The following is an 11,595-nucleotide window of genomic DNA, read 5'->3' on the forward strand; positions in this document are numbered from 1 at the left end:
GCACCTAAGTCCTTCACCAGTTATAGCCCATTGGGGTTTTCCTTCCTATAGCTAGCAGGAAGGATGTACTATCAACACAACATTCAGTGCTAAACCAATCTAATTAACAATTGACTATTGTATTTGATTGAGTTAATATGGAGCGGAGAAAGCATGGATTCCTCTTCAAAGCAAGCATGTGCACCATTTGCATGAACCTTACAGAAGGGTGTTTTCCGCTTCCCAGTGTCCACAAAACACAGCTACTTCTGCTATTGGAAGTGAAGCCAAGGGGCACACCCAGATAGTCGTCTAGATTTAACATGTAAATGACAACACATTTACCCACAAGAGGTCAAACCCGATTATATTCATAAAGATGCAACATCAGTGACATTTCCTGAGTTCATTTGCCAGGGGAACCAGAGAAACCAAGCTGAAGTTTTGCAGTGTGTTATCATTTCATCTCACAAGATATGCAGCTTGAATGTCATAAAACTTCAAAGTGGTTTTAAAAAAGAATAAAACAATAAATTTACCAGTAGGTAAAAACAACTATTTAAAACATTTTAAAATAATAATTAAAACCAATGAAGCTAAAAACCAAATCAAAATATACTTGTCTAGTATTCTTAGCGAAAACTCAATGCCAAAGTCACAGGAGTTATATTTTTTGATAGAAAACCAAAGAATGTTCCCTTGAAGAGATTTACTGATTTGCCAAGTGTATTCATTCACAGAATAGAACTCTCAAAAACCTTCCCAGTCAGAAACAGGTCACTATCCAGCTTTCTCAAAGTATCTGGTTAACATGTTATAGCAGTGATCCCCTCCATTACAAGGTGGAATTTATTCCGACAAATTTAAACAAGTCTGTTTCCCTTGCTCTTTCAGAGTACTATCCTATCCGTTTTTGTAAAAGGTTGCATAACCAAAGCCCGATACATTATACACATAATGTCTTCCAAAGTAAGTCACTTTCAAGGTCATGCAGAAATCAGCAGAGCCTAATACCACTTTTTTACATGCAGTAGTTCCTATCAATCTTCAGCTAGTACATTCATTTAGGTAGAACTATGTCATAGGTTTACGAGACACTTCAAGCAATGAATGCTGTTAGGCTCTAAACTGTGCATTCATCTTTAGACCCCATGTGCAAGTAGGGACCAGTTTCTTAACGTTTTAGCATATGGTGGTTTTACTGCTAGTCACCCCCCACCCCACCTTAGGTCAGGTTATGATCTGGTAGTGGTCATGCACAACAGCTGAAGCTACAGTAATTAACAGTAGCTAGCTACTAATAAGTGGATGCGGGTGGTGCTGTGGGTAAAACCACAGTGCCTAGGACTTGCTGATCGCATGGTCGGTGGTTCGAATCCCCGCGGCGGGGTGAGCTCCCGTCGTTCAGTCCCAGCTCCTGCCCACCTAGCAGTTCGAAAGCACCCCTAAGTGCAAGTAGATAAATAGGTACCGCTTTATAGCGGGAAGGTAAACGGCGTTTCCGTGTGCTGCGCTGGTGCTGGCTCGCCAGCTGCAGCTTCGTCACGCTGGCCACATGACCCGGAAGTGTCTTCGGACGGCGCCAGCTCACAGCCTCTTGAGCGAGATTAGCACGCAACCCTAGAGTCGGACACGACTGACCCGTACGGGCAGGGGTACCTTTACCTTTACTAATAAACTCCTTGAATCTACTTCAGCTTGAAATCAGTTCTTCCAAGACTTCCTCTTCATTTTCATTCTGGCTCACGGCAACAAGTGTGTGAATAACCCAGACTGAAAATAACAAAGGGGCTTCATGCAGCCTGGAGAATGAACTGAGCCATGCTGTGAAATGGCATTGTGAGAGCAGAAATTGTCAGTATTCTTGCAGAGGTTGTAGTATAAATGCCGATAGCTGCCTAATAGTTTGCAATGTCAGCTAAACCTAGAATGGTCACATGGACGTCCACATTTTTCTGATCAGGCTGAGAGTGGCACACACCATAGCTAGTAGCATTTGGGAATAATCTCAAAACCCCTTTGTGCCTTCAGACCCTGAGGAATAGGATTCACTGTGTTGATCCTGAATTCCAAGCCAACTTCATCTACTTCTCCTGCCAGATTTATAGTTTGCAAAAGTGGGTAGATAGAGCACCAGCACTTACTTCAGCATGAATTCAAGCTTACCAACATACATTCATGGATGCTGGGAAGTTATGCCTTTGCACATGAGTCTGAGAATGTACAGCTCACATTGAGTTCATGAAACATCACACCCTGACCTGTTCTTAATGCATTGTTGACCACGTCTACGGAATGCGATGGTTATGTTCTTTCACGTCATGCAATATCAATCATTAAGTAATTGTTTATTATCAATCACTAGTAATAGTTTAACAAGGAGGATTTCACGCCTGTCCAATTCTGTGTTCCCTTTCCCAAACCAATCAGCAACAAGCACATATGTGGTAATGCTGTAATATTCAATAAAAGAGACTCGCCGAGACCTGCTCGGTAGATGCCTCCCATATGACACTTGCCATTCGTCTGTCGTTTATTTCAACCCAACACATGAGAACTTATGTTTTGTGTCTTCCAAGTTCAGGTAAGGCCTATATGACAGGTTTAGAGAGATATCAGCAGTTGACTGAATTCTCCAGAAGCTATCTGAATATGATCTGGAATTCCACAATATACTGTAGGCTCTCCAAGAATCCTTGTTAATTCTCAGCATTCAAGCACCGAATTCTTCATAACACATATGATTCTCCTAACCTGAAGCTAGGAAGGAGTATCTCCCTGATAAAGCAGCAGCAGCTGACACTACTACAAAAACATTCAACAGAATTTCCACTGCCAGAGGCCAGGATTAAGGATGATAAACTACATTTTTACCCAATACAGTCTGTTATGTAATCTTTGGCAACGCTTACAGTCAAAGTATATTTAAATGTGTTTGTGTTGGCTGTTTTCTTCTCAGATTTTACTTAGTTTACCAGGTTGTCAAGAAGCTACTAACATGCTTATGATTCACTGAAGGCTCTTGTTTAATGCATCCAAAGCAATCAGGAGTTTTAAGATAAGAGACGTTTTTATTTAAGCTGCAACACACATGGTTTTAATACAACATTTAAATCAGGTGAAAAGTAAAACACTGAACTATCAGCAGTAGAACATTTCCATTGGAAATGTGTTAAAATTCTCAAGGATCTCGTGTTACCATCTTACTGCAGTTTTCTTATGTGTTTCTAGCCTACACTCCATATGTTTTCTGTAGTCATGCAAAAGCAAATAAGATTTCGAATGGGAAGTCCATCGACTGCAAAGAATCATTTTTCACAGAGTAGCCAGCTTAGGTAAGAACAAAACCTGCAGAAGTTCTTCATGTAAACACACACATTTTAGAAGCCATGAACTTTCAGCTGCTCCTCCTTGACAATGCCAACCTGCAGAAGAGAAGGAGATGGCAGTAAGCCCGCAGCAGTTAGAACCTGAAAGTCCAACACAAAAATGAAGTTACACACTTGTCAATCCCAAGGCAGATGGAGAAAGAGTTAACATACAGATGAAACTGTACCAATGTATAATTGGGGGGGGGGAGAGACCCTTTCGGTCTGAGGTGTGCCATCCTGGTGTGCAACTGTCTATGGGTTGCAAGCCAGAATCAAAAATGAGTGGACCAATGGAGGTGAATCTTACCTCTGTTATAGTTGGCTACATGAGAGCCATGGGTAGGGGGAAATCAGACACACACATTCTATCCAATGAAGAATTATTACTGTTCAAGGACTTGTTTCAGGCAGGCTAAAGCACTCAAGGAGGGAGTGGAGCAACTCCTGGTACATAGTGTGGACTCAGGGAGTGAGTTTGGCCTTGGGAGAGTCCCGAGGGCTGAAGAGAGAAGCCTGGAAGAACACATCTGCTCCCTGGACCAGTGCCCCCTATGGTACAAGAGGATCTACAGCAGCCATTCTTTTAGGTTACATTCAGATAAGTGCCAAGCAGTGCCTTATGCAATTAATTAAGTTAATTTCTTGTGATAAAATCCAGCTGCTCAAATATACATCTCCGACTGCCGAAGTCAGGCCTGTTGCACTCCTCCCCCCTTGCCGCCAGTATGACTCAGCTCACCCCTTTTAGTCCAGGCAGCAATATGGCTCACAGCTAGGGGTAGTGACTCACTCAACCCTGCCATGTTATGTTACGTTCAGAGTCAAAAGAGTCTCGCTTAAATAGGCTTCCGAGTGCATTTTAACATTTGAGCAAGCAGCCTGAGCTGACTGACCTCTAGGAGGAATTGGCAAATGTTCTTCCTCTGGTCCCCTTGCAACTGGATCACTTCCCCGTATTCAGGATGCTCAATCACAGTACCATTACAGGCAAATTTCTACAAAGAAAGGTTTAATGCTTTTAAAAACCCAGTTGCAAATTATGTTTAAATCACTTTCAGAAGAGAACCAAAGTCCATTATTTTGGTTATTATTTTTTTCCTTCAGAAGACATGCTCCAAAGGTTTTGCTAGCAAATGAGATATATGCTTTTCTAGTGATGGATTTTGGCTGAAGTTCCTAGATGCTTGGAGCTTAGAATTGCAGAGCTCAGCAATGCCTAAATCAACTGCAGGAGTTAAATCAATGTCCTGGCCCAACTTCACATTTCCCCTTACAACCTGACCACCACAAACTAGATGAGTACACTATGTTTTGCTCCACTCCACACCCAACCTCAGGTATCTTCCCGTATCACCTCCCAGAGTTTTTCCGCCTTGCTCCAGGCTTGTCTCCCAACTGTTTTTACTACTGTTCTAGAAATATAGAACTAAATATTCAAAATAGAACTCGATGCAAAAATATCAATTCCTCCTCCGCAACACAATTGGCATTGTCAAAAACAGGCAACACGGTACTGAGCTATTTGTTCCCGGAACAACTTTCTGGTTACCTTTTGCAGCAATATATCTCCTTATGTGGCTTTTAAGTCATTTTAAAGGGTCTGGATCCATTCCTAGACAGTGACAATTGTAGAAAAGAGCATGAAAGCTGGTTACTGCAACTAAATTGACCAGCACACTGCTCAAACATTAATTTTTTTTCAGTTAAGACTGGCTGCCCCTGTCAGTGCATTCAACATCTGAAATGGTCTTATACTGGAAAGCTGTCTCAACCAGAACATTTAACACGCCTGTCGCAGCATTTGATCTTTCACTTCCCCACTGGAAATTGTTAATTTACATGCATTTCTCTTTCAAGCACAAAAACTTCAGGACCTAGGAGAAGAACAGCGCTACCTTTTTGAAGGCTTTCACAAGCTTCTTTTTGTCATAGTCATCTGCAATTCCCTGAACAGTAGTTAGTGTCTTTCTGCCGTTTCGTTGCTGGATCCTTATATGAATGTAGTCTTCAGTCCCTGCCGGGAGTAAGTCGTCACCCTTAGTTGCATCAGCAAAGGGGTCTGGAGGGGTGAAAAGTCCACACGAGTTAGTCTGATGCAAACCTTCAAGTTCCTACATATTTTGAATGTCTTTTCCAAATGGTAGATAAAACATACTTCTTAGTATTCTAAACTACTTAATCCAGGCAGCAGCAATTCTTTACCATGTCAATACAAACATGATCGTGATATATTGTCACATATGGTAATTTCTGCATATCTGTGGGTGTTGTCTGCTCTCTAAGGCCCACACCTGGGCCCTTTTTCTCATTCTCTACTACAGACTAACCCAGTCTTCATCTCACCTTGAGAACTTGCTCAAACACTAACCAGGAATACTCTAACACAAATGTATTCAGGACAGACTACTAACTGTGGGGAGAAAAACATACCAGCAACCATAAGTAGTCTGATATTCCATTAGGCACCCTGGTAGTGACAAGGTTTTTATTTTAGCCTTTGTCCGCTAATGCTCCCAAACCCACCAATTCCTCCAAACAATGTTTCACTGCTTGCCTGCTACTAAAATAGAAGCTCTTTTCCACCTATGCCTTGTTTGAGGCTCAATCTGAGGAAGATCAGTTCCCTGCTTCTAGGCCAACCAGCTACCCGGATGAGGAAAAGGTCAATCTACCTTCAAAGAACTCCTTCCACAGCAGTCTGCCATGCAACTCCTGTGCATTGTAGAGGGGAGATTCTGGGGCCACTTCCAAGGTACACTGTCGGTTCACACCAGGCACTGGAGAGGCCTGTTGGGCTTACCCATTGACACATAGGAGCCCCCCTGCAGCTGCACAATGAACCTAGAGGTAATGCTTTGGCAAGTTAACAAGGGGAGGCAAGGGCAAGTCCAATATAAACACTGGGTACAAGCTGTACAATGAGGGAAGGCAGAGAATTCCAAATGGCCCTAGCATTCAAATCGTATTGCATGAATGAGGAAACTGTGGCCCTATAAGCATCGTTGGCTCCAACTCCCATCAGGCTACTTCTGCGTCACTGCAAAAGTTACAACAACTTGTTCACAAAGTCCAATATGTCAAAGGCTAGTTCTGAGAGGCTACAAGCCTGTGACACACTTCTGGCTGTAGGAAGGGCTGGAGCACCTTATTGTCTTTCGTGTTTTTATTCTGAATGAGGAGCAACGAGTCATATGACCTCCCTCCCTGCAGTCGGAGCTTAGACAAAGGTTGACTACCTCCGTGAACTCCTTAAAATGGTGCTGTGTTCTGTGAAGCAGAAAGTGGATTATGGGAGAATACGGCACAATTTTAGCTTAAAGAATCTTCCACTGCTCCCTTAGCTGCAGAGACCAAGCCTACAAAATCTGCACTCCTTCATAGCTATTTGTCATTCCCCAACTGAAAGTCCAAGTGGAGCCGCACTGAAAAACCATTATCAATTTTCCACCTTTCCCTCCTTTACCAATTGACAAATTCTAAAGTCCTATCCAATTCAGGCATAAACCTCTACGAATGAAAACGTCTTCAAAAAGCTGTTTTCAACAGATCAGGGAGTTTATTCGTGGCAAGGTGGATGTATCTGTGTTCAATACAAATCAAGGAGTGCAATTTTAGAACTGATGGCTACGGCAAAGATGATAAAATGAAGGCTCTTTGCATAGAAAGAGAAATATCACAAAATACAATTCCCTGATAAATTCCCTGGATAGAGGAGAAATTCACCTCAAGACTGGTAGGAGAAAATGGAGAGACTGAGGTACAAAAGCTTTGCCTAGGCCAGGGGGTGGGGGGAGATGTTGCTGGACTCCCATCTCTCATTAGCTTGTCCAGCATGACCTGGGATGATGGGCGCTGTAATCCATCAACATCGGGGGGGGGGGGGGGACACGACAGGTTCCACATCCCCTAAGCCTAGACTGGAGAGGGGGGGGAATCACTTGACTGAATGCTCCTCAGGAGAATAATGTCAAATAGGCACAAAGTCATTGATCCCTCAAGAAAGAACATGCGACGAGGCAGCTCTCCCCCCGCCCGCCCCCCCAAAATACAAGTATTAAGTTAGCAAATGAAAGGAGAAGGAAGGTTTCTCAGTTACTATAGCACTGAGAACTGCAGGAATGAACTGCAGGGCTGGTGATCTCAGCTGCCCAGACAGCTTGCAAGATGTCAAGTGGGTAGAGCAAGCCAAATTCCTGAACCGCAATGCTGGGGAGGGGGGCAGGGGGTTCCTTGAGGCAAAGGGGTCCCTCTGCCCAGTCCTTCTGCTGGCAACGAAACCCTGCTGCAGGTGAGGAAGTCCCAGTAGCAAGGGGCACCCTAATGTGTCACTCAAACAGCAAGTCAAGTCGGTGGAAGCTACCACTGGTGTTACATTCCTGCTGTTGATAGCTAGCAGAACACACACCTCCCTAAAAGAAAAAGAAACAAGAGAAGAGCTTGCTGGTACAGAATCCACTGGATCCAGAGTTGGCCCTTCTGCCATCATGTGACAGCAACAGACCGAGTTTGGGCCTCTTCCCATTACCAACAAGGGTTCCCTGCCCCAGCTTCAACCCTGGCAGGGCAAGCAGAAGAGCTGAGGATGCAAGACTTGCTTCTACTCCACTAACCCCACCCTTGCTGGCCAGGAGGTTGCATTTTATCCCAATTCTGAAATACGCTGTTAGTACAGCTTTATGTCAACAACTGGCAATACTAATGTGGAAGGGTCTACAGTAGGCTACAAACCAAATTTGGTCAACACAGTAATAACAAATGGAAATAGCTGGATCGGGTGAGTGAGTGGGTAAGGTCTTGTGCACTAGGCTAGCTAGCTATATAGAGGGTGTTGCACTATATAGAGGGTGTAACTGATTTGTCACAAAGATATCAGTTACGGGAGCAGGAGTTTACTGCTGAAGACATCAGCAAACAAAGTCTTAACAGCGGACTATACAATATGGACCAAGGTTAATAAAGTGGTTTAACCTAGCCCAGTGTTTCCAAAAGCCGAGTCTCCAGCTGTTACTGGACTACAACTCCCATCATCCCTAGCTAGCAGGTCTGATGGTCGGGGATGATGGGAACTGTAGTCCAAAAACAGCTGGTGACCCAAGTTTGGGGAAACCCACAAGCTACACTGAAAGTCCCAGTTTGCAAAACAGCCACCAACTAGCAGAACACAGTAGAAGCCTGTTAAAGAGATACCATAATGAATAATAATAATACAAATATTTTATTATTTACACCCAGCCACTCTGGGCAGCTTCCAACAAAATATTAAAATACAAGAGTCCATCAAACATTAAAAGCTTTCCTAAACAATGCTGCCTTCAGATGTCTTCTAAAAGTCCGGTGGTTGTTTTCCTCTTTGACATCTGGTGGGAAGAACTCTGGGCCTCCCATCCACAAAACACACGGCCTCCTGGAAGGCACTTTTAAGCCACTAAACACCCAACATTTTTAGATAGCAGGGGTCAAGCAGAAGTGTCCCGGCCCCATAGCAAGGAATCAACTCTGCGTGAAAGGAGAGAGGGTGAAGGGTGTGGGGGCAAGCGCAGAGGGGGCAAAGGCTGGCACAGCTCACCTTCCCTTTGTCAGACCAGGGGCAGGAAGATACCAAGACCCGTGCCAACAGCAGCAAACCCTTGCAGCTTAACAAAATGGACTGGGCGCAGCGCAGGGAAAGAGGTGTCTCTGCTGGGACCCCCCCCCCCCAAAAAAAATCTTGCGCGCTCCATCCATGCACCCATTTATCTCAACCTCCTGGGTGCTGCGCAAAGGGATACAAAGGCTTTGCCATGGGGGGGGGGGGAGAAGATGGCAAGGGGGGGCGGAGGCAAGAGAGGACCCCCTCCTTATGCGCACCCCGTTTGCTGCTGCCAGGATAACGGACACCTGGGAAGGGCATCCCCGAGCCCCATTTCCCTCCACCAAAGACCGAGGGAGCCCGGGGCGGAGGTGGGGCGTCTTCGCTGCCGGGCCTTTGCGCCAGTCCCCGTCCGATCCTGCGCTAGCTTCTTACCGAAGGATTGGAGGTTCTGGATAGTGGACATGCGATTCTGTGGCTGGGCGCTGCTCGGGGGGAAAAGGCCGCGGCTGCGTTGGCCCGGGGCTCCCTCAGGTTCAGCAGCGAGAGGAAGCGGGGGCCGAGAAAGAGAGAGAGAAGAGAGGGAGGGAGGGAGGCAAGCAGCCGGCGAGGCCCGGGCGGCGAGGAAGGCAGGCAGAGCGGACGCGGCGGGACAGAGGAGAAGCGGCAGCAGCAGCAGCAGCTGATCTAACGGCGACGTTCGCTCACAAAATGGCCGCCCGCTCGCCCGGAGCCTCTCCTTCGCCCAAGCGCGGGGCACGTGATTGCAGTGGGATTCGGCCCCCCGCCCCGCGCGGAATGCCGGGAAACGGAGTCCTCTCCGCCAAAGGAGAGCGCGAGGGAGCTCGCAGGAGGGACTACAACTCCCGGCGAGCATGGGGGAAAAGGGTTTTGTTTTTGTTCTGGCGCTCTCCGCCTCCTCCCAACCGCCTTTTTTTGTGTGTGCTTGCCGTCGAATGTCACGTCAGGACGTGTGCAAACGCGTGTTGCGGATGATTATAAATTGATGTGTTATATGTTACATATTATATATAAATTATATTATATGATATATAAATTATACACATTGTAAAATATATTTTCATTAATGATAAATTATTTATATTAATCTTAATTAATAAATTATTATTATTATTATTATTATCATCATCATCATCATCATCATCATCATCATCATACTGCCCTCCATCTGTAGATCTCAGAGGCAGTTCACAAGATGGAAACACAAAATACATCATAAAAACAAAAACAACACAATTTTCCCACTCCCACTCCCCCAAACACATTAAAAAGGGGTATAAGATGTTAATCAGCCCAAGGCCTGGATGAAGAGGAATGTTTTCACCTGCAGCCTAAAAATACATAGTGAAGGCACCAGGCGAACCTCCCTGGGGAAAGCATTCCATACACAGGGGCCACTGCAGAAAAGGCCTTTTCCCGTGTCAGCACCCTCTGGACCTCTCATGGAGGAGGCGCACGAAGAAGGGATCGTAGGATCCAGGTGGGTTCATATAGGGAGAGGCCTTGAGGTATTGTGCAGGTTAAGGCTTTATCGGTCAAAACCGGCACTTGCGATGGGGCCTGGAAACTAATGGGCAGAAAGATGCGCACAAGGCAGTGAGCAAATCCTTGTTTTGCAAACATTATAGGCCAGGCACATCCCTCGCAATAGCATCACATTACTTTGTGCTTATTCCATCCTGATCCCTCAGGACAATGGATTGCATAAGCCTCTCATTACTCCTGACAGAGTCAGGGATACTTCGTAGTGCATGGTACACAGGGTCCTAAAGGTAAAGGTACACCTGACCCTTAGGTCCAGTCGTGGACGACTCTGGGGTTGTAGCGCTCATCTTGCTCTATAGGCTGAGGGAGCCGGCGTTTGTCCGCAGACAGCTTCCAGGTCATTTGGCCAGCATGATTAAGCCGCTTCTGGCGAACCAGAGCAGCACACGGAAACGCCATTTACCTTCCCGCTGAAGCAGTACCTATTTATCAACTTGCACTTTGACGTGCTTTTGAACTGCTAGGTTGGCAGGAGCAGGGACCGAGCAACAGGAGCTCACCCCGTCGCTGGGATTTGAACCGCCGACCTTCTGATCAGCAAGTCCTAGGCTCTGTGGTTTAGACCACAGCACCACCCGTGTCCCCTGAAAAGGGTCCTAGGCATTGCCAAAGATTACTTTGTCCTGGGCATTCTCACTGGAGATTGTTTGTGTGTGGCTCATAGTAGGTGGCCAGCGAACTTGTGGAAAGAACAGGAATACTGTAGGTCTAAACCTCCTGAAGCTGCACTGCCTAACTAGGAATCCCGAGCCTGGAAAACACGCTCAGTCCATATAACTTGCGCCTGCCGATCTCAGTTCATAAAATAAAATAACATAGAGTTGGAAGGTACCATGGGGGGGGGGTCATCTCGTCCAACCCCCTGCAATGCAGGAATCTCAACGCATTTGAAACCATGCCAGACCCTGCTTAGCTTTGCAAATGTGGTAGCAGTTTTACTGCGGAGATGAAAACCCATTCTATCTACATATGCTCAGAGGCACTCTCTTTATTCTCCCTCATTTCTAGTTGGGTTTTTGGTTTTTAAAAAAGGGGGGGAAGAGAGGTGTCAGTATTCATATCTTGGTACAAGCCCTGTTGGTGCCAGCACAAGATGGCTGCTGTGGACAG

The 11,595-nt window shown here is 45.7% G+C and overlaps 1 protein-coding gene across 1 annotated transcript; it reads right to left on the reverse strand.

The window, feature by feature from the left end:
- Nucleotides 1–3,030: 3,030 nt before the first annotated feature.
- On the reverse strand, nucleotides 3,031–9,652 carry EIF1B (eukaryotic translation initiation factor 1B). The gene is made up of 4 exons (XM_080975322.1): nucleotides 9,355–9,652; nucleotides 5,246–5,409; nucleotides 4,244–4,345; nucleotides 3,031–3,404 (listed from the first exon to the last, which is right to left on the reverse strand). Exons 1-4 carry the CDS (start codon nucleotides 9,383–9,385, stop codon nucleotides 3,360–3,362), a joined length of 342 nt encoding a protein of 113 aa, XP_080831448.1. The 5' UTR covers nucleotides 9,386–9,652; the 3' UTR covers nucleotides 3,031–3,359.
- Nucleotides 9,653–11,595: the final 1,943 nt, after the last annotated feature.

This window comes from Podarcis pityusensis (assembly GCF_964106645.2).
Source record: "Podarcis pityusensis genome assembly, chromosome: 12".
Taxonomy (NCBI): Eukaryota; Metazoa; Chordata; class Lepidosauria; order Squamata; family Lacertidae; genus Podarcis; species Podarcis pityusensis.